The sequence below is a fragment of the Heterocephalus glaber genome, unplaced genomic scaffold, assembly GCF_053883595.1.
Source record: "Heterocephalus glaber isolate CG9 unplaced genomic scaffold, H.glaber_assembly_v1.0 deba00000122, whole genome shotgun sequence".
NCBI lineage: Eukaryota > Metazoa > Chordata > Mammalia > Rodentia > Bathyergidae > Heterocephalus > Heterocephalus glaber.
Window position 1 is genome coordinate 6,244,203 of NW_028258138.1, and position 23,665 is coordinate 6,267,867.

The 23,665-nt window shown below is 44.0% G+C and overlaps 1 protein-coding gene across 19 annotated transcripts in view; it reads left to right on the forward strand.

Annotated features, from left to right (window-relative positions):
* The window catches only part of Kcnj15 (potassium inwardly rectifying channel subfamily J member 15), a 42,390-nt gene extending 30,821 nt beyond the window's left edge, over window positions 1-11,569 (forward strand). For 11 of the 19 annotated variants that reach the window (XM_021256250.2, XM_087212281.1, XM_087212286.1 and 8 more), the window contains 3 exons: window positions 3,014-3,129; window positions 7,058-7,159; window positions 9,628-11,569. In XM_021256250.2, the coding sequence (XP_021111909.2) occupies window positions 9,648-10,775 (1,128 nt within the window). In that variant the 5' untranslated portion in view covers window positions 3,014-3,129; window positions 7,058-7,159; window positions 9,628-9,647 and the 3' untranslated portion in view covers window positions 10,776-11,569. Of the gene's footprint in view, window positions 1-3,013; window positions 3,130-5,068; window positions 6,609-7,057; window positions 7,160-8,254; window positions 8,365-9,627 lie in introns of those variants that run through there. The other 8 variants (XM_087212314.1, XM_021256257.2, XM_087212302.1 and 5 more) reach the window with 4 other exon arrangements.
* Window positions 11,570-23,665: the final 12,096 nt, after the last annotated feature.

Here is a 23,665-nt window from a genome sequence, read left to right on the forward strand (position 1 = left end):
GCTATTATTAAGTAATAGTGTTCAGCTGAAGTTGGTCACTTGTAACAACAGACAGATGTATAATGTTTTATTTGGGTTAGGCAACTCTCTCGCAAATAAAGGACCTGAAATTAAACTGTCTTTACAAAAATGTTCAGCAAATGATACCTCTGACTTATTCCAGTACTCAGATTCTTTGCCATGGAAAATGGAAAATGAGTCTCCCATTGAACCCAGTATCTGTTTAAACTTGTCTTTGCTGAGTGGAAGAAGGTTGGTGTTCTATGGAACCAAAAAAAAAAAAAAAATTAAGAAAGAATATGCATGGAGGAGTCAAGGGTATAACTATGTAAACCACATTTAGGGATGGAAAATGATTTTTTTTCAGTACTTATGGAATTTGAAACAATAATAATGGAATGGAAAGATAGAAAAAAGGCTAAATATTTGACCACAGAGGCAAATTGGATCATTAGATGCTTACATGAGATGCAAATGTGGGGGCATTTCTCTAAAGGAATACTTGATGCTTTTCCAATGTATAATAGCTCTCCAGTCCACTGAGCCACTTTGCAAACTCTAGCCACATAATCATTTGGGAAATTGAGGTCTTTTTAAGACACCATTTCTTGGGAGGCTCTCCCTCCTTCCCCACCAAAATTCTGGTTCTGTAGCTCAAGCAGAGAGCCAGAGATGGTGCATTCCTCAGGAGCTCTCCCAAGCCAAGCTGATGCTGAGGTTGAGTGGAGGGAGGGAGCTATGCTCATCAGTCTCCCCTGTCTTCAGTATCCAGTAAGATGGATGGCTCATTTCAAGATACTTCGTAACAGTAACAATGAAGATAGAGATCTGCCCATAGCAAGGACCAAAACTCACAAAAGCTGGTTTCCAGACTTAACCCTGGAGTGAATTGGTAACCTTGCACAAATTGCTCAAGGCTTTGGAGCCTCTTTCTCTCCATATATAGAGTGTAGGTTAGACAAGATCGGTCCTCCCCAGAGTTTCCAAATGGCATATCAGGGGCAGATATCCCTGTGTGCTTATGCAGATTTCTCAGCATAGGACCTCTCACAATCTGTAGCATCCAAATGCCTAGTGTAGATCTACAAGGGGTGGCATGTTTGGGGGTTCAGTAGGCAAGCATTCTGAGATTGTTTGATCATTTATCCCTTTAATTGGGCTTCATCTGTATTATACACCTGGGAGAAGACCCTAGCATCTCTGGGTCCTCCAATGTTCTAGGCCAGTGCGACATTGAAACCATTCCAATGAGACACCCAACACCCAAGAAAGACACCCACAGCAATTTGCAACTGATTACTTCCTTTCCCATCAGAAGCTGTCTAGTATTTTTTTTTACAAGACGGTGCTCCTGAACTCCAATGCGGTAGGAACACATCCTGGATACCTAAAAATCCCACTCGCATCTCCCATACTTGACAATGCCATCCCACAACCTTTCTTCTCCTTCCAGGCCATAGACTCATTCCTATGCATTTGCTCATTTCCTCCATATTCTCTACAACCCAGTGAGTAGGGAGTGGTTCTCAAGGTGTGGTCCCAGAACATATTCGCCCTCTTCCCCAGCCCTCCAGATGGTTCTGATGTTCCCTGAAGCTGGAGAACAAGTGTTTGAGACATCAGGAGGAGCTACAGACACAAACAGACCCATCACAGCATCCTTATCTGGAATAATGAGTGATAATAGAGTCTATTTCAGAACCTGGGTGAACATTAAATTAATATGTAACACCTTGTGTAAGGCCTGGCATAGGATAAACAATGAATCAATTATGGCTCGCTATTCTACAATGAATGCAAACATCTCAGGAGCAGGGTCTTATATGCCTCATCATGCTGCATCGCTAGGAGAGGTGGCCTCTGTGGGAGATGGTGATGCTGGTGCAGTAGGAGTGCAGCTCTGGAGGCATACAGAGCTGGTTTCCTAACAGTCTTTCACATACTAGCTTTATGAGCATGTGTAAATTATTTAATCACTTTATGCCTGGTTTCCTCCTTTAGAAAATAGAAAAATTTCTTTCTTCACACTGTAAAGAGAAAGATTAAATAAAATAATATCTGTCATTGCTTTAAAAGGTACTAAATCCCTTTGGATCCTCTCCCGGCGAGAGCTAGCATGCTAGAAAGATAATGCCTCTAGACTATAGATCATGAAGCCCTCAGACCTGTGAACTGGGGGCCCCTAAATCCTCAAAACATCAGATTGGTTAGTAGGATGCATTTTTAATGCTCTCTGAAAAGTTGTCTTGATAAAGTTAAATGTTGACTTTAATGAGAGTTGGTCACCTCTTGTAGGTTGTTGTCCAGCATCAGGCAATTCTTTCTTCTTGCTGAAATCTTGTTAGATTTGGATTCTTCCTATATTGAGTGTCAACATGGATCAATATTTGGAGTTTACTTTAAGACTATTTCAGGAGTTTATGCCTGTCCTTTAATTCATCTGTTAGATGAAGAATATAATCTAAGATACAAAAGCGTGGAGTAAGGACACTTTCATGGCCAGGGCTTCACTAGGTTTTGCCTCGGGGGACAGGCAACTAACTCCCAGAGCTTTGTGACCTACAGTGACAAGAGCATTCTCACCTGCGCTGTAAGCTCTGTGGTTCAGTGGGAGCTCAGCTCCAAGTGTCCCCTACTCCCACTTGGCCACACAGTGAACAGTCCCGACTGACATCTACCTGAGAGCAATGGCCAACCCAGAAGACTCCAACGCCTCTGATCAGGTGTGGCTTGAGTCATGGCCACTCACACTTCATTGGTCAGAGCGAGTCACATGGCCACTGCTGAACCAGGAAGAGGAAACAGTTCCTCACAGAGACAGTCCCAGGGAAGGATCCTGTATCGGGACTCCAGTAGAGAGGTACACTGAACAGCCAGAGCTCATACAGCCAACCACAACAAGCCAGAACTCTGCCTAATAGGCTCAGAGCTCACATCTTCAAAACATGTGTCACTGAGATGGAGGAAGGCAGCGTGCAAATGTACCAATGCCTCACCTTGCACTTCCTTTCAGTCCCTGTGTGTCTCATGGAGGAGAATTTACAGTTCCTCAAGCCTCCAAGAAGCTGCCATTCTTCCCCACCATCCTTTGTCCTGAGTGCCTGAGGGAAAATAGAAAGTCTGTGGAAGGTAAGTGAAACATGCCCAAGACATAAGGCCTAGAGGACAACCTTCTGGAATCTGTGGAGGGTCAACTTCAGCCACCTTGTGTCCATTTCTGTGATCACTTGAGCAAAGCTGTTTTTGTCCTCAGCTGGCATTTTCAAAGTCAAGAATGGGATTCAGAACTGATAGAGCAGACTTTGAAGGAAGTCATGGACTGCTTTAAGGGCAAGAAAGAGCCTGGAATACGGCCAAAGCCAAAGGTTCCCCGCAGTACTGGTGTCTGTGTGACCGCAAGCGCAAGGTCCAAGGGAGGGTAGCTAAGCATCACTGGTTTTATTTTCAATTAAACTTTCTGAGCTCAGTGAACCCCAAGTAGATTCTTGTCAAGCATTTTTCCCACTTAATATTTAAACTTATGTATACTTAAAGTGAAACTTAATCTGGGTATTTGGAGTCTGTATAGAAAGAGAGAGATCATCAAAAAAACTGATCTGTCAAAGATATTGGATGCATAAGAAAGCTTTTAAGGCAAGTTGTCATACAAACAGGAAGTTGTGTTTTGTCAGGGCTTAAAAGTCAGATCCTCCACTTCTAATGTGAGTCTGGAAAAGCAAAGTTATGATTTGATGTGGATTTCATGCCTTCATGCCTTTCCAGCCCCTTTGAAAGTATATGCCATGCCGTGGGTTCACTGGAGGTCTGGTGGAGAGAATCCCCTTTGCAAACCAGTGCCTTTCCACTTTTTCTATAAGTGAAAAGAAAATATTTTTCCACTTTGTTCTTCTACCACAAACACAGAATGAAGTTTTTTCAGGATGAGCCAATAGAAAACTTGCAAAATTTGACTCAACAGAAGTCTAAGACGTTAGGAAGTCTCAATGTTGTACTAACTAGCAAGGGAAAAATCATCCTTAAACCCATTATTTTTTCTTAAGAAAACATCTATGTGACAGGCGAAGGATCTTAGTTTTGAGACTTAGTAAAAAGGGTCCTGTGTAAGTAAAGTTGGCTAGCAAGGGTGATGTGTGAAAATCCATCATAGGAATGAAAGATTCTAGCTAATTATTAGCTAGAATGATTTATATTGCATTACAGTATATATTTAACAAAATATGGATATCATCCTATTTACACATTTAGTATAAATTTGGTAATATGTAATATTTACGTATTCTGTAACACATAAAATTTAAATAATACTTATATATGGATATTACAGTTTTGATCAGATTCCCCACATGCTCCCGCATGAAAAACTTCACACCTGTCCTTGGGTGGACAGGTGCATGGTTCTCTAAGGACGGTAGAGTTGAATGCTCCCGAGGGTGACAAGAGGTGTCACTAGCACTATTTCAGGGAGCGAAGGGGAAGTGAGGAGACAGAGGTCTTCTCTGAAGCTCCAGAGCTGCACATCCCTACGCGGTGGTCCCAAGTGGGTCCCAAGCAGTAGCAAGGACCTCCCCCCAGGGCTGCAGTAGGCCTGGGAGTCTCTGGGCTTGGCCTGTCCCACTGCTTGAGAACCGCCAGCTTTGACAGCAACTCTGATTAGGCTGAGTCAGGAGAGCTTCTCTCAGGGCGGGCACCACGCCTTGGGAGCAGGGGGACATCCCTTACCTTCTGCCTCGGTGACCTTGCAGGGGTGATGGTGCTGCTCACCTCACAGCAAGTCATACGTGGGAAGCAGGCGGCTGGCACACAGTGGTGCGTTACCTACTTAGGATGATGATTGTGGCTTCATTATTACTTCATCACTATTATTACTGAAGCTTCATTACTATTATTACTTATCTGAGTCTCTATTACACAACTGTTTTCTGTTATCGTATTTATCTGCATCTTCCTGCATCGGACCACTTGTGGCTCCACTCGGACTCTATCCTTGCATATCATTCATGATGTGTTCCTTCTCTTTGGTCCATTGCTTTCCGGCCACTTACAGGATGATTTCTTTCTGTTTTTACAGGAACTTCTCTTTTTGGTAGAATTTTTTCTTTCCTGAAGATGGAATGGGAACTCCTTTTCCATTTCCCAACTCCCTTTGTTTCCCCCCCAACACCGGCAGTGTGGCTCTTCCAACACTTCCCATGGAGCTAAGTACCTTCCCCATGTGCCTACTGCTTGGCTCCATTTCAAAAATGTGCTTGTTTCCTTTATTTCCAGAAGACAAATGCCACATCACATAAGCACAAAGAATAAACAGAACACAGCGCAAGCACTCCGTGACTTCATGCTGCCTGTGACTTTCATTGCTTTAAAGTAGGAAGGGGCAAAACTGACCTCTCCAACAGTTTTCAAGGACTTCAACAAGGACATCCCCATTCTGAGAATCACAGTCCTAACCCACAAACTGAAACAATGGAATAATAAGTGGGGAAGTGAATACTATTTCCAGAGACTAAGGAAAATCACTTGCGTTTTACATGAAATGTTGCTTATCTAGAGAAATAAGAGAGGGAGAATTAGAAAGGAATACCCTTTTATCCTTCTTCCCATGATGGTCTTTGGGGAAATTGCTCCTGTCTCTTAACATTTTAGAGTTAAACCAGTGGATTTGCTGAATCACTTAGGGGAACAAAATCTAAGTCAAGGGCATGAAATTATATAAAATAAGTGATCAACAAAGAAGTAAATTACTTGAAAGCAGGATGCTGAGGAATGAACCCCTACGAATTTAGAGTATAGGGAAGCATACATGCTATGAAGGGGATGGATCCAAAGTCATGGATCCAAAGGAGATTCTGGGTTTTCATAGAGCAAGGAAGAAGAGAAGGTGTATCAACCGAGCCCTAGCCACTCTGGGATCTGACCTGTATGAGGCAGCACAATTTGAGAATTGTTATTAGACTATAGAGCAGTAATGATGCTAAATAAATAGTGGACCAGGAAATAAATATAAAGTGTATGTGTAGCTGTCTAATTGACACAGGGAGAGAGAAATGGTAGATGACAGATAGACAGGTAGAGAGACAGAGCAGATGATGGGAACATATGGATACAGGCAACATACGGATAAATAGGTTATCTGACCAATAAGAGAGATGATAGATAACAGATAGCTGATAGCAGATTAAAGACAAAAAGATGATAGATGATAAACTCAGATGGATAGATGATAGGTGACAGATTGACAAATGAAAGATCATTTATTGATACACGACGCATATGGAGAGAGGCAGATAGATGGATAGATGAGAGAGAGAGAGAAGTATTTCAGAAAAATAAGGGGGAAAGAACCTCTTGACTTTAGAACATATTGCTCGGAAGGACTGGAAGGCTGAGGGTTTCGTCCACACTGACAAGAATCCAGCCTGACTTCCAAAGCTGGAAGGGGCCTCTTCCTTCTGCAGGCACTGAGCCCTGTGATCCAGCGTGGTCCTGCACACAGCCGGGCTTCAGCTGCCGCCTCCTCCTCCTCCTCCTCCTCCTCTTCCTCCTCCTCCTCTTCCTCCTCCTCCTGTTCCTCCTCCTCCTCCTCGGAGAGGTGTGTGTCAGGCGAGATGGATCTAACCGTCTTTTCCACTCTAACTCGGGTGACCGCGATGACTCAACAGTAGTAATGCATTTCCACAGGCAGTAAAACTATTCTAGACTCTTCCCTCGCAGCGCTCACTGTTTACTTCCTCTGCATTTCCCCTTCCTGCCTCCCTGTGCTGCTGCTGCTGCTGCTGCTGCCCAGTTCCCTGGGCCTGGTTGGGGGTGGTTAACCCTCTCTGTCCAGCCGGTTTGCCAATGAGCTCCTTCCAGGGCTGGGGCTTCCTTGGTAAGGGCCGTGGTGTGGCTTCACTTTAATTCTTGGAACTTTCCTTGAGCCTTTGCCCTGGTCTGGGCATGGTGCCAGATATCAGGGTGCGAAGTAAATGCCACAGCCAGAGCCCTTAGGGAACCCTTAGGGGCCAGTGTCTCTGGGTGCTCTGAGTCACCTGTGAATGCTCTGTGTCCTTCTCTCTTCCAGGCACGTACCGAGTCCCATGGTAGCCAGGTGGGTGAAGGGGAGCAAGGACCTGCCACCTGTCCTGAAGAAGTCTCCTGACCCGCCGAGGGAGTGAGTGACCAGGTAGCAAACCCTTCTGAGGGTGGAGGGCATCAGAGGGAGGGAGGAGGGCAGAGGGGCAGCGGTCCCATGCACCAGGGACCGCCGGGTCTCTCCTCCACGAGCCATGCCGTGACAACACACACGGAGGCCAGAGATCTTCCATGCCCACCACAAAGCCTGGGAGGAAGCACTGTCCATGCCCTGCGGCCCAGGCCCAAGCACTCTCCGCAGAGAGGATGCTGTACCTGGCCCACCCCAACCTGGCTCCCTGCCCCACTGAGAGAAAGGCTGAGACAGAAGCCGCATGGTGCTGCTTTCCCAGAAACAAGGCCAAGTTTCCCAGCAGCTGGCAGAGGACTGAGCTGCCCACGGGACCCTCGTGGATCCCTCATGCTCCAAAATTAAGCTTCTGTGTTTAGTTCAGTGGACTGGATGGCATGGCCTTTCCCAGCAGTTTCTTTAAAAACCAAAAGCAAGCGCGTGTGGTTACTTGGACCCAAGCTGCACTGGTCTTAGGCAGAGCTCGTGTTACCCGCTTGTCTGTGCAGTGTGGCACACACGGCAAGCCCTTACCCGAGCTTCCTTGTGCTGGTTTTCCACCTAGTTATACCGAGAAATGTCCCCAAGCGTATGATGAGGAAGGCTGCTGCTCACCAGTGGTCCCCTCTACTGTCCTTCTAGGGGGTCCCAAGAAAAGTGGAGTAGGCTGCAAGGTGTAAAAGAAATTCTGAATCACCATGGCCCTTCTTTGCCACGCAAATGAAAAAGTGATTTTCCCAGGAAAAAGGTCACTTCCAGGGGGGCATTTAGTGAATGCCACACCCTCTGTAAGGTAACGGGAAAATTGAAATGCCCAGGGGCCCCGTGCATCATGCACAGGTCCAGCCCCCAGTGGGTACAGTTCCCATTCATTTGCCTGGTGGGTTCTTTTCAAAGCTTTTGTGAAGATAATGCCTCTTTCACAGAAAACATTATGGCATGAATCATAAACAACTGCGTATTAGTTCCTTTTTAAAGAGGAGATCATCTTCCTAGTTCTTAAAATATCTATGAAGTGAGAAAAACATGCCAACTAGGTAAGGTTACCCTGTAATCAGTCACATTATCTTTTTCAAGGAACGTAGGGTCAGCAGGCAGGTACTATAAGACGCCCTGTGGCCCCGAAGCCAGCTTGTTCCCCTCTGGTGGCTCCAGGAAGAGCACATCCAGGCTCAGTGTGCTTCTCGGTAGGTCTCTCTGCTACGGTGGGAGATGCTTGCACTAGCTTCCTTCTTCACTTGCTCATTAAATTCCTCTTGCTGGAGTATGGTGTAGAAAGAGCATGGCAAAAACTTTGTGCCGTACCTAAATGTCGTGCCTAAAATGACACTGATCACACTTTTTAAAGAATAACCAGTGTGATCGATTGAGCCTTTACAAAATCTTAATTACTTGCTATAAGGATGTTTTGCTTGTGTGATCACTGAATCATTTTCAGAGTCATCGGGGACGAAGAGAGGTTGTAGATTCTAAGTTATTCATTAGATGGGGGAGTTTAATTGTTACAAAGAATGTCCTGCAAATGGTACATTTAAAAATGCATTGCTACTGTTTGAATTTTTAAAGCTTGTACTAATATCATCCATGGCTATATCAAGAACTCTCTTATGAGTAGTAGATTTTAGTTATGTCAGTACCAGATCCGTGTTTGGTCCAACAGTGTTTAAATTTTCTGTAATGGGGAATCATGATAGCTGAATATAAACAAATATTGATAATACTTTAAGATACATGCATAACAGTGTGTTATCTCAGAGAAACGTAACATCATCTTTTGAGCATGAAGGTCTGTTTAGGTACTTCATCTCATTTATCATCCCAAAACCCTGAGAAGTGGGATTTATTGCCTTTTTAAAGAATAAGGAGCTGAGGGCCAGGGAGGTTAAATAGCATGGTGAAGGTCACACAGCTGATCAATTGCAGACTTAGCTTTTCGGCCAGGTTTACCTTTCTCCAGAGACTGTGTTCCTTTCTCTGCCCTACTGGCTACCTCAAGTACGTATCAATTAGTCTTACCTTCATCAGTCTCCTTTCTCACTCACTTCACATCCAGGGCTTCTGCATCTTTGCATTTAGCCAACCCTGGATGGAAAATATTGGGGAAAATGTTCCATCTGTATTGAACATGTACTGACTTGTGTCATTATTTCTTAAACAAAACAGTAACAGCTATTCCATAGCCTTTACATTGCCTTGGGCAATCTGGAGGTGATATAAATTCTGTGGGAGGATATGTGTAGGCTATATACAAATACTTATATCATTTTTATGTAAGGGACTTGACCATCCATGGATTTTACTGTCCCCAAGTGTGCCTGGGATCAATAGCCTTCAGACTGTAGGAGATGACCGTACATTCATACTCCTTCCACATAGTCATTCTATTTCTGATTTCTGGAGTTCCACCACATGAGACTGTAATGGAACACCTTTCTTTGTCATTTTCCTAGGTGATCTCAAGAATCAAGTGATGGACACCATGCACGTGAGCGTGACCCGGCCTCCCCTGTTACAACACACAGCTGGGCCTGGCCTCAAGGCCCACAGACCCCGGGTCATGTCCAAGAGTGGACACAGCAACGTGAGAATCGACAAGGTGGATGGGATCTACTTACTGTACCTGCAAGACCTGTGGACCACAGTCATCGACATGCAGTGGAGATACAAGCTCACCCTCTTCGCCGCCACTTTCGTGATGACCTGGTTCCTTTTTGGAGTGATCTACTACGCCATTGCTTTTATTCATGGGGATCTAGAGCCCAGCGAGACCATTTCCAATCACACTCCCTGCATCATGAAAGTGGACTCTCTCACAGGAGCCTTTCTCTTTTCCCTGGAATCCCAGACAACCATTGGCTATGGCGTGCGTTCCATCACAGAGGAATGCCCTCACGCCATCTTCCTGTTGGTGGCCCAGCTGGTCATCACAACCTTAATTGAAATCTTCATCACTGGTACCTTCCTGGCCAAAATTGCAAGACCCAAAAAGCGGGCTGAGACCATCAAGTTCAGTCACTGTGCGGTCATCACCAAGCAGAACGGGAAGCTGTGCCTGGTGATCCAGGTGGCCAACATGAGAAAGAGCCTCCTGATTCAGTGCCAGCTCTCAGGCAAGCTCCTCCAGACCCATGTGACCAAGGAGGGGGAGCGCATCCTCCTTAACCAGGCCACTGTCAAATTCCATGTGGACTCCTCCTCCGAGAGCCCCTTCCTCATTCTGCCCATGACGTTCTACCACGTGCTGGATGAGACAAGCCCTCTGCGGGACCTCACCCCCCAGAACCTAAAGGAGAAGGACTTTGAGCTTGTGGTGCTCCTCAATGCCACTGTGGAATCCACCAGCGCTGTCTGCCAGAGCCGCACCTCTTACATCCCAGAAGAAATCTACTGGGGTTTTGAGTTTGTGCCCGTGGTTTCTCTCTCCAAAAATGGAAAGTATGTGGCTGACTTCAGCCAGTTTGAGCAGATCCGGAAGAGCCCGGATGGTACCTTTTACTGTGCAGATTCTGAGAAGCAGAAACTTGAGGAGAAGTATAGGCAGGAGGATCAGAGGGAGCGTGAGCTGAGGACCCTTTTGTTACAGCAGAGCAACGTGTGACGCTGGGGTGCCACCTGGCCTCACCTCAGGGCTGTTCCCCCCGGGGGCTCCCTGCAGACCCAGGGGCAGCTGTGCAAAAGAAAACGAGCGGACACACTCAGGCTCTACAGAACTTCATGGGTGTGCACCATGGATCCCCCGCTGGGATCCGGTGGCTGAACAAGCACTTCCGGATTTCAGGAGGTTTCTGAGGAATGCTTCCTCCCAAGTGAACTCTCAAACTTCATGTTTTCTAAAATGGAGCAGCGTACTGAAGAATGGGATGGAGGGCAAGGGAAAATATGTCCTGTAGGATGGACAGACATTCAGCAAGGCTTTATTGAAAGAAAATGCCTTTCCATGCAAGAATATCAGTTATTATGTAATAATATTTATTTAGTCAAAGCATCAAAGGCATCACAGTCAAAGGTTGAACTGTGGTTGAGTATTCAGTTGTACTGTTGCTTTAAAACTCTTTTTTGTCCAAGCAGGGACTTCTACTCACATATAGTCATTCTATTTTTACCTTTCCTTAATGCACGGAATTGTATGGAATGACACTGATCAAATCAGGAATTAACAGTTATGAGAGAATGTTCATAACCTGATGCTACTATTCCCATTAATTTCTGTTGTTGCCATTCCCCTTTTCTATGAAAAATGGGGTTTACAGATCGGTTACCCAGCACCATGTCAGAGTTTATGTGTAACATAGGTGATCAGGTCCCAGGAAGATATGTAGAACCAGTGCTTCTATCTTAGCAAGACCCCAGTGATTTGTGGATAAATAAAAGTTTGAGACATTCTGCTCCGGACACTGTTCTTAAAGTCATTTTCTGACGCACAGGGAAACTGGCTCTGAGGGCGCCCTGTCCACGTGGCCTCTGGGGTTGCCCTGTGTTAGGTTCATTACTGTCATTTAATATTTCTCTCAGCCATTTTATCTCTTACCTTAATACCTCACCCACAAAGGAACTGTACTGAGTTGTCCACTGACATTCCAAAAGCAAACCAGAGCTCTTGAGAGTAATGGCTTTCTCCAGCATGCTAAGTACATGCTCCATGATTAGTTACCACCCCAGAAAGTTAAACTGCTAATGACGCAGGAAATCTGCCCGGGTGCTGCACTTCATAAGGTTGGGTGGTGCCAGTGGGAAAGAGAAGGAACTGAGGGTAAGGAGTTCATACCCAAGATGACCCCTTGATGTAGGAACAAAATGTGATAATCTCATAACCTGTACCTAGCACTCTTGGCATTTAAATAATATCTCACATGGCTCAGTGTCAGAGCTAACATTTTGTCTCTTGCAAAATTTATTCTAGTGAGCTACATTTCTTGGGGAAGAGAATACATGGGCTGGGATTAGCTCAGCGTGCAAAGATGAATGCTTACTTTATTCAAACCAAGACAGATTGGTGTATTCACTTAAGCAGAACATGACCGTGATTGTACAGGCGGTGTGCACAGGTACATATGCGAGCCTCCCCCATTTACATACAGATGTGCACTTCACACCGGGATTCTCAAGCATAATCACAGAAGTCATCCATGAAAGGCATTTGCGATAAACAGAAGCCCACAATGATGCTCATGTCCATTTGGTCCTACCCAAATATGAACTGGTACTCAGAGGAATGGAAAATAACTGGTTTCAGACTGTGGGTAAAGTGATGGTCTGGGATTACAGCACATATGATACAGCCATATTTGATGTTACCATATTTGCAAATGTGTTTCCTTTAAACAGAAAATGTAGAAATAAAATGGATGGCCTGGAACTGAACTGTTCTAATGTACATATAAGAATAATGGAGGTAAAGTTTATAAGGATTTAAAAAACAATCTCAGACTATGCATGTGAAGGAGGATTTTTGTCTTTATTAAGTTTTAAATTTTATGGCAGATTCCTTTAGATCTCCATTCTTTAAAAAAATTACACATGGGCCGGGGATTTAGTTCAATGGTTCCGCCGCCTGCCTCACAAGTGCAAGGTCCTGAGTTCGATCCCCAGTACCGAAAAAAAAAAAATTACACATTAGTATAGTTAGATGTTAGCCCTTTTAGTTATTATACTTGCTTATTCTTATTCTACATTGTGGTAAAATTGACAGGAAAATAATGCCACAAGCATGTTTACAGCTCTTCTGTTACACTATTAATTTTTTTCAGAATATTTGCATCAATACTAATTTGAACGTAATTAAGATTAGGAATCTTGCTCACCTACAGTGTATATGGTACAAAGATTTAGTGTAAGATTCAGAGATCTTTTAATGTGTTCATCTTGCATATCATTTTTAGCCAGATTTGGAAGACTTGACCATCCGATCTTTTATACTATGCAGTGTCTTGAAAACCAATAATTGTATAAGTCAATAAATCATAATTATAACATAATATTCAAGAAGTAGTTCTAAAGTTGTGTCTGGTTTGAAACTTACCATTTTCCAGATACATTGAACTGTTATTACTTTGTGCAAAATGCTCTTGTGTTACTATGATAGCAAAGGATTTAGGTAGCAGCAAACTTATTTGGTTATATCTGAACAGTCTTTTCATCTGAACTTATTAAAAGACAGTCATGCTAAATATCCAACTAAGGAGTTACAAAACTAATGGAGGCTTTTTGACCCAAAAAGGCTTTAGTATTTTGAAACATTTCCAATATATTTGGTCTTCTCAGTGAGACTGTACAAAAATGTGCTCCACTGGGAAAACAGAAACTTTAGCGGAACTAGTCAGTGCGATCTATGGTCCATGTCCCATTCAGTAAAATAGAACTAACATGGCACCTTGTAGCCAATAACCCCATATAGCACAACAAGGATACACTCATTGATCTTCACAATGAACTACTTGTGGGTTGGGTGTGGAAGGCACACTGTACTGGTCAGCTTTCCCATTGCTAGGACACAATACCTGACACTCACAACTTAAAGGAGAAGAGGTTTAGTTTGGCTCATGGCTTCAGAGGTTTAGTCCATGGTCAGTTGGCCCTGAGTCAGGAACATCAAGGCAGAAGGTATGATAGAGCAAAGTTGCTCAGGGACCAGATCCAGTACCCAAAGTCATGCAGCCATATCCCACTCAGACACCCTCAGAGTGGTCTTTACTCAACTCCTAGGGAGCTGTCAACTCAATCAAATTGACAGCCCAGCTTAATGGTCACACACACACACTGGTTCCCTTTTCACTGATGGAGAAATTATAATACAGTATAGGTTGTCCAGAAATCTGCAATAACCAGTTAATGGTGAAAAATACCATTAATCAGTGAACCAAATATTTAGATATATTTAAACAACCATTTTGTTTGATTTTTATTTGAACTAAAATTTTAATTTCAATATTACTGAGATATTAATTGAGACATATTTTAAAAGTGGCCTTTCTACTCCAGCATGATAAAAGTGGTACTTCTGCTCTAGGATGGAACCTCCTTGCTTAGATCTTCCATAAGTATGTAACATCTAGAGGGGGGAGGGGGGGGACCAAAGAAGAGCGAATCAAAAGAAAAGAAAAAATGAAAAGAAAAGAGAAAGCAAAGGCCTTCACACTGGTCTCTCAGTAAAGATCACCTGGGTCTTGGATCTGTACATCGTTGTGGTCAAAGCATCAGAAATTTGACCACATGGTGGGAAAAACACACTGTCAATCATGCCCTTCATTCTCGCTCGACTTCTCTTTGTTACAACTTTTAAAAATGAGTTTCCAATGGAAATTGTTTTCTCATAACTTTCCATCCTGTGATTTTTTAATAAATGAAAGGTATTGCTATCTCAAGTCTTGATTTCCACGTTGTGTGGTGTGCACTTTTCATCCAGCAGCAGATTATTTGACTCTGGATGGGTGTAAGGCGTGCTCAGTTTCCTTCTCTGGGAAGTCTTACCCTGCAGGTCAGGCTTAGCATTTCACTTCTAGGTCATCAGCTACCCATCTCATCTTTCAGCAGGGAGACTCGCAGCCCAAGTCTGCATAGCTACAATTTGCACTGAACTGGTATTGCTAAACCTTAACTGGAATTTTAAAGAATAAAGGAGGTACTTAACTTCTTGAGGCATTAGTATTTCTCAGTAGCCCTGTTTTTGCTATTGTTTTGCTTATTTGTAAAGAAATTTGAAACAAATTTTTATCTTCAGAGTAAAGAAGGCAGTAAGAAAAGTGTAAGAAACACAAGCTAATCTTGGCTCACCTAGATTTCATGTGAAGGGATTTCTCCCAGAGGAAAAGAACTTTGTAGGGGAAAACTTAGTTATTCGATCTTATGTTACAATAAACTACCATCCTATTCTTCTGGCATCCCGGGAGAAGTAATTTTCCTAGCCTTTCAGAAACATTGGCGGGGTAAATCCAACTTTTTTGTTTTTACCAAAGATTTTCCGCTAAATACTTAATGGAAAAAGAAACGTGAGTCAAAAATAAAGCTCCATCCATGTGCCTCCATCCCCATCCTGCCTGGTCCCCCCGAGTGAACTCCACTTCCTTCCACTTAAGTCATGCTTGGATAAATATTCCCTCGCCTTTGCTATCCATTCTGCCAAGCCAAATAATCTGATGAGTTAAAACATAACCAATCCAGATTAGAAGCTGTGGACATTTGGATATCAAAAATTTGATGACAGGAATTTTTATTTCTCAGGTTGTATAGTGGGGGTGTGTTGCAATAGAAGAAAGGGAAAAGGCAATTGAGTGGAGTTGATAGTTAACTGCTAGTAAAGTTATAAGAAAAGATGGTGAAAGTCAGAGGACATACATGACACATGAGTAGGAAAGCCAAGGATGTCATCAAATGTAGCAGAAGACCCTATGGGACCAGTGAATGTAACCCAGACAGTGAAGGACTCTGGGCAGCCTACCCCTGCAGGACAAGTCTGCTGTTTAGTAGCTTTTGCCCTGCGTCCTGTGTGGGCTTTTTTAGTGTGGATCCTCGGAAGGTTCTGCAGTTGACTTCTTTCAATGCATTATAAAATTGCCCAGGTCATTAGGAAAATCTTCAAATTTAATCAGAAGTCTTATATATTTATTTGCCCAAAATGACAAACCTAGGGACAGTAATCACATAATCCCAAACTATGCCCATCTGTAAAGGAGAAACACATGTCCCTTTACAGGGAGGTTATGGGATTGATACAACTAGTGACAGAGAAAGGGTTCGCCACAAAAAAACATGTTTCCTGGATTTGTTCAGCTGGCAAAAGTAAAAATCAGCCTGACACAGGACCAGTCTGTAACTCCTCCTCACAGGAGATCTCCTAATGCTCTTCTAAAATCAAGGAATACTCATTCCAAAAGTCCGCCTCACATTTTCTTTCTTTAACAACAACGCACACCACAGGATGCATCCTTTAGCTGTGGTTCTATGTGGATTCAAGGGAAAATCTTATCTAGTGTCTAGGGCTTCCCACCCTCTTAGGATATCTAATTTCACTCTTCAAAAACATTCAAGACACTAAAGGGAGCATCCACTCAAAATCAGGCTGCATGACAACTCCTACAACTGGCTACCGAGCAACGAACTATCCCCTAAACAAATTAAAGAAAAATCAGCTGTTGACTCTGAGCTAAGAAATGCGTGACTGCTTAGCTTATTATTCCTTGTATTGCTATTATTACAAATTTACTTAATTTTATGAAAAAGAGCTTCCAAGAAAGTGATGAGAGGGAAGTTCAAAGAGAAACATTTTCCCTTCACTGTCAGCTAACTATACTCTTTCGTCTGCAATCACGCCTTAGGAGTAAGGATGTCGTATTAAACCAAATTGTTACAGGAAGTATGACTGTATAGGGGACTTTTTTACAAAAACAACCTCCAGGTCACAAAGGGAAGCTGTGCTTGTGTGCTGACATGCGTATCAGATGGCAGGCAGAAGGAGAAGGCAGGACAGCAGCCAGCTCGGATCTATTTTTGAGGAATTATTTCTGTAGGATGTCATGGAATTGTAAGTTACAAAAAGAAGGCTTTGGAAAAACAGACTCTCCATTCCAAGAGGGCCTTCTCCAAGATACTACTTAATGAAATTCACAGGAATGTAATGGAAATGGAAATCCCAAACAACATGCAGCTTTTATGGACAAACAACCTCCTGGCAGCGCGCGCTTACCAAAATCCTGGTCGGGCTTCAGCATCTTGCTATGTGTAGAACTACATCTGACTTCCACACCGTGCCCCCAAGACATATATCACTGCTTTCCTCTGACTTTTGAACTAGTCTGAGGCTTGGGCTTGCCTTATCACACTGTGTTTCTCAAGGGCATCTGCTACTCAGTGCACATTGGGAATCCCACCCCACTGTGACATGACACCTGTCCACACTGAGCTCACAGCCAGCTTGAAATGTGCACCTTAATATTCCAAGAGTTCACACCTCTATTTGTCAAATCACTTCTTATTTTAGGTGTCACCATCACTCTTCTTTTCTTCTTCGGTATATGGAATCGCTGTAACCTGTGAAACAAGAGCAAGCACAATAAAGCTAATTTCGTGGTATTGAGTTTCTTTTCCTCTCATTGGAATCCTAATGGTGTGTCTGAGTCAGCTTTCCCATTGCTGGGACAAAATACCTGACACCCACAAATGAAAGGGTTCATTTTAGCTCACAGGTGGAGAGATATCATGCATGGTCTGCTGGCTCTAATGTAGAAAAATCAGAGCAGCAGGGCAGGAGGAAGGAAGTTGAGAAGCAGAGCAGGGGAAGAAGCTGACTGGAAGGAACCATAGGCCAGGCATAGTAGCAAGGTCCTGCCCCACAATCCACTTCCTCTAACCAGTCCCCACCTCTGGATAGCCAATTTGTGAATAGCCATTCGTGGATGGAATAACTCATTGGTGAGGTTAACTTATCACCTAATCACGTCTCCAGGACTCTTTTAACCCAATCAAGTTGACAGTCTCTATAACCAGTACAATGTGCTACTAGTGCTCCAAGGGAGAGCGGTGTAATATACTCCCAGACATCTCAGGGATAAACCTTTTGGAACTAACCCTCTTGGATGAGAGCACTATAATGTACCAGTGTCTAACAGAAAGCGTCTGCTGCCTTTTTAATCACAGAATAGAGAATAAAATCTCAGCTTCATCTCTTCTCAGATTCCAGAATGATGGTTTTATTATACTCAGTGCTTGAAGATCGAATCACAACATAATGACACCTTTTCAGCGTGGAATCTTTTCCTGAAAGTCCATTAATTTCCATAGCTCTTTTACTTTGATGGGTTCAAAGAAAGCACTTAATGGTATAAGTCCTAGGGCCACAGATATGGGTGTGGTGATAAGTGAGCAGACCTATTTAAAACCCACATAGCAGAGACATGCAGCCCAGAAACAGACAGCGGTTTCCTGGGGAAACCGCACACACATACATTCAACAAGGTAATTGCCACAGCTCCAACCATTCTGCAAGTGTTCTTTTTTGGCATCTTCTCTTTTAGAGGCTTGGCTAGTTCATTATCGTATTCTCAGCCTTAGAAAGCTTTGTTCTTTGAGTGAATTTACAACTGTTGGAAATAAACATGGCTGGTGCAGACAGTAGGAGATCACATTTGTAGATGTTGTTTGGGCAAACAAAAGCGAAAACAAAAATCAAAAAGATAAATGTTTTCTAAGACGTTCACAGTACTCCAGAACACAGTAACAGTGCCAGTCTGTGGGACACATTTTATTAATTTTCACTTGCACAGAATTTCGCAGACATAAATTATTTTCCATTCTGTTACCTCAAGCATCAGTTGCCCTTGGGGGTGATCTTGGCTAAGGTCTCAGCTGTCCATGTCCACGACAAGACGACATTGCCATCGCTATGGGAATGAGGGAATCTCTAAGAGCAGCGTGGGAATCAATATCCCATTGATGCTGGGATAGACACCAGTGTTACGGGTTCTACCTAGATGTCCTCCTCAAGCCTCATGCCATCACACATGGCGCCTTTGGAAGGTGACTGGATTCCAGCTGACTTCCTGGAAGCATCATTGTGGGCATAAGGGAAAGGTTATATCTTCTTTTCCAGCTCCTCCCTTCCCTCTCTACTTCCTGTCCCCAGTGCTGTGAGCAGTGCTCCCCTGCCAGGCCCCTCTGCCATGCCATCCTGCCTTGGAGCTAGTAAACCATGGACTGAACCCTCTACAAAATGTGAACCTCTCCTCCCTTAAGTTGCAAGTACTGGGTATTGTGTCCAGCAATAAGAAAGTGACTAGGACACACAGTATCCTGGAAACCATAACATTCCTCCTTAGAAATTCATGGTTTTGTCCACCTGCCTGCAAAGATCGTAGACAAACAAGTTTAATGGTTGAATTTCTCATAGAAATGTCTATATTCTCCCCTAGAAACTCTTATCTTGTACAAGGCATTTATTTCTGAATTAGTCTGTTCCTTTCTTGTACTTAATACTGTGCCATATTTCTTAGCATGTAGTATATGAGTGACTCCCTGTGTTTTCACCAGGTCCAAGGAATGTGTTCTGCACCTTCCTTTGTTTGCAACTATTGAGTCAGTCAGGAACTCTGGCTATTTTTAAAAGATTTTATTTATGTTTATTTATTTATTTTTATTTATTTTCTATTTAAGTTTTTTAAAATTTTAATTGGCAGCTAATAATGGTATACACATAGGTATAGGTTACAATGGATGTTTTTCATATATTTTCTATGATTCTGCTAAGCTGGTTAACCTAGACATCACCTCACTTGCTTATTTTTTGGTAGGGAGAACATTTAAACACTACTCTTAGAAAGTTGACTTGCTCTGGACTGTACACTTCTCTGTAAACTCCATTTAACATGCCAAAAGCCAATAATGCACTTCTAGGCTCTGAATGCTTAATGGAATCCCAAACATTCACTAGTACATTTTATACCAGCTGAAAGAGGTAGGACAAGTCTCAGGATCTACACATCACAGAGGATCCCATAGCTCATTGAAGGTGTGGCCCGGAGTGACACAGCAAGCCACAGCAGCCACCTGGGTCTTTTCCTTCTAGTCTACTGTTCCTTCTCCTAAATTTACAGCAAGGGAATCTCATTCTGGAGCAGATTTCTGCGTGAGGAGGTCAAAGTCAAGGCTAGCATGATGGCAGAATGGAGCTCCCAGGGAAAGTGTGAGGCTGGAACTGGATGTAGCACCTGCAGGGCTAGCATGCTTCAAGTGCTCTATTATTTAGGGACTGAGAACATGGGTAAGAGTCCTGAAGACACAGATGATGAGATGCGATCAGTTTAAAAGTACAGAGGAGTATGAATACCACTCACCAAGATCAAAACAATCCACACCCCTGATCTTAACCTAAGGAGGGAAAAATAGTTGAACAAAAGCTAGGTACAGGAAAAACAGAGTTTAGAAATCCCAGAGGAAAGTGGTGGTGACCAAACTTATGCACCTAGATGGTTCAAAAGTCCTTTCATTCAATATGACTGCCTCACATCTCCTTCAAACAAGAAGGCATTGTTAGCGTCCCCACTTTACAGAGGAAGAGATTGATGCTTCTCCAGAGCTCAGTGTCTAGCAAGAAGGACTGGCTTCTTCCCCGGCTCTGTCTTGTTCCCAGATGAACCATAGCAGGACACATGCAAACAAGCCCGGGGCAGCGGCAGGGGGTGAGGGGGGGCGTTGGTGGTTGACTGCTCTTGGAGAAAAGTGACATTTGTTTAGTCCTCAAGTGTTTTGATCAAGTGAAAACAAAACCATGGTTGAGAGGCTGTGTCACTCCAAACCTGACCCGTGGGTGTTGAATTAACACTAAAGATCAGCAGTGCAAATAAGCAGGGATTTTGCTAGAGGGCTGCCAGCTGAGGGTGGAGTGGGTCAGCTTCCAAGTGACTGTTCTGCTGAACCCTGAAAACCTAATTTGTGAGGATTTTTCCTGGGCTCCTTGGAGGAATCTAAGGTAAGTATTTAGCTCCAGGTCTTGGCTGATTAAACTGAGAGACAAAGAGAGCTTTGTAGACATAAGCAAAGCCTGCAGAATCGGCAGAACCAGCTGCAATCTGACACTGAACTTATGGGATTAATAGGAGGAAGAGAATGGCTCCAACACATGTAGTCCCTGCTACGACAATGACCAAGGCCAGAGCAGGACTGGTCAGGACCCAGACACAAGGAGGAACTACAAACACAGGACAAGAGAGCAAGGGAGACCTTAGAAGGGGACCCTAGGAAGATGTTCCGGTAGGTGGGTCTTGGCATTAGGAAAAATCTAAGAAACTCTTCATCTCCCAGGCAGTGAGTTGCTCAGCTTTGTAACCCTATAACAAAACATTTGAGGCTATCAATGTATAAGGAGAAAAGGTTTATCTTGGCTCAGTTTTGGAGGCTCCAGTCCATGGAGGTTGGTCTAGTTTCCTAGGGTCTGTGGTCAGGCAGCATGTCAGGGCAGCAGCATATGAGAAACAAAATCACTCACCTCAGGGGCATGAAGCAAAAGAGAAACAGCTGGGTCCCGTAGTCTCCTCCAAAGGCACACCCCTCAATGGCCTAAGGATCTCCCACAGGGCCCCACCTCCTGAAGGTTCTATCATCTTCCAATCATGCCACCCTTTAACACATGGGGTGTGGTGGATTAACTAATGGTCAATTTGGAACACATGGTTCTGAACTGAATCAGTGTGGTTCTGGGCATGGAAGACCCACCTGAGGATTGCTGCCAATGGCATAAAAAGAGAACTGGAGGGGAAAATATTTTGCTGTTGATTTTCTTGGAGAAGCTTGCTGTGGCTGGTTCTCCTGATGCGAACTTGGCTGTTCTCATTGGAGGACCTTGGGTTCTGTCACCGGGGATGGCTGCTGTTCTCATTAGGGGAGCTCTGGTCTTTGCCTTGAGCATTGCTTTCTGGCTCCAGTGCAGATCCCTCAGCCTGGTGGCACAAATCCTTCACCTCACCAGTGCAAGCTTTCTACCTTCCACCACTGGCCTTAGGGCCTTCCCGGTACAGATTCTCAGTATGAACTTTCGTGAGAAATCACCGTGGGCTCCAGGCCTTCAGCTGGACTTGTGTAGGACACTGGTGTGGGATCCAAGCCCTCAGCTGGATTCTTCAGGTCTCTAGTGTATGCACAGATCTCCTGCACTCCTCTGCATTTGATTTTTTGGGTGAATATTATGAAATAATCCTATGAATTATGTGTCCTGTATTAAATCTGTCCCCCTACAAACCTGGACTACAACATGGGGACATCTCAGATCCAAACGATAGCAAAATGATAAGGAACAGGGTGGCAAACAGGAGAGAAATTGAAGGTGATTCCCCAGTAATGAATGGAAATCAAGGGAGCAAAGTTTTACAGAGACTCCAAATTAGGAGCAGAATGAGTGCAAAAATCCTATTTCTAGAGTAAACGATGAAGGCTAGGACTCGAGCAGCAAGGTGCTGGCCAAGCTGGGCATGGAATTGATAGGGTAGTGGGACTTCTTCCTTGGAGGGAAGGATCTGTGGAGAGCTGGCTCTGAAAAATGTAGGCCTGTTGAAAGGCTAGGGTCCCGTAGCACCCTCCTGTCCTCTCAGCAGGCAGCAGAGCTGGACTCTGAGCTCATCTGTGCTTCCCAGGGTGAAGGCTGAGGCCGGGGTGAGCACATGACCGTGGGCATGCACGCACCTTTCACCGTCAGACGCAGCGCCCCCTTGCTTCACTTGATATTCACCCGGGCAAACCAGACACTGCAGCGATCCCTTGGTTTCCAAAGCAGCTCCTTAAAATGCGGTGGCTTCCATGTTAATACGGATTTGGAAATAGATGTTGCACTAAGGAAATAAAAGATTCTTGAAATACCCATGCTCTGTGCATTTTCTCTCTCCGGCTTTTCTACCAAATTAGCCCAAATTGGATGGCTTAGAACAAACATTTATTGTATCACATTTGCAAGGGTTAGAAGATTGAAATGCAGATGTTGGCGGGACCGAGCTCCCTTTGAAACCCATAGGGGAAGGACACCTCCTGGCTTCTTCCTGCTGCTGGTAGCCCTAGAATTTATTGGTTTTCGGGCAATGCCTTCTAGTCTGTGCCTCGACTGCACATGGCATTCTCCCTGTGTGCCCTCTTACGGTCTCTCTCTCTCTCTCAGTGTCCGTGTCCAATTTCCCCCTTTTAAGCAGCACCAATCATATTGGATTAAGGATCTCATTTTGATTTTCTTACCTGTGTAAAGATCCTATTTTCAAACAAAATCACATTCGGAGGTAGTGGAGCTGGGGTTAAGGCTTCAACATATTTTCCGGATTTCACCCTTAGCGTTAGTCTTTTCTATCCATTTCATCACTGATTCGTCTACACTCAACCTCCGCCTAAGCAGAATCTGGAAATAAATCAGCGGAAGATTCTTCACCATGGAAGAGCTGAAGGCTTCCCCTCAGTTACAATGACTGTCTCAGATTTCCAAGTCCTGCAGAATGGCAGGGATTCCATGGTGGGTTGGAATAGCTGTAGGGATGCTAGGCCAGTGCACACTTACACACTCCTTCTGAGGTGGGCTCTGGTTCTTAGACCTTATGAGGATGCTCTAGTTTGGATCCTCAGTGTTCCCCAAAGCACTTTGAATGCCTGGTCCCCAACCCCATCACTACTGGGTGATGGTGAAATGTCTAGTAGATGGGACCAAGTGAGAGGAAGTTAAGCCCTTGGAGCCCTTCTCCTGAAGGGGACACTGGGGCCTTGTCCTCTCCTCTCTTTCTTTGTTTCCTGGCTGAAACATTGGTCTTTTCCACCACAGCATACAGCGCCACCTTGGGCACAAAGCAACAGAGCCAAGTAAATACAGACTGAAATTGCTAAAATTTCACGAGCCAAAATGAACTTTCCCTCCTTTTAAGTTGATTATCTCAGATATTTGCCACAGTGATGGAAAATTGACAACACAGGGCCTGATGGGGCCCAGCGAGTGACAATGACGAACTTTCTCCTTGGAAGTTTTCTCCACTGTTCCAC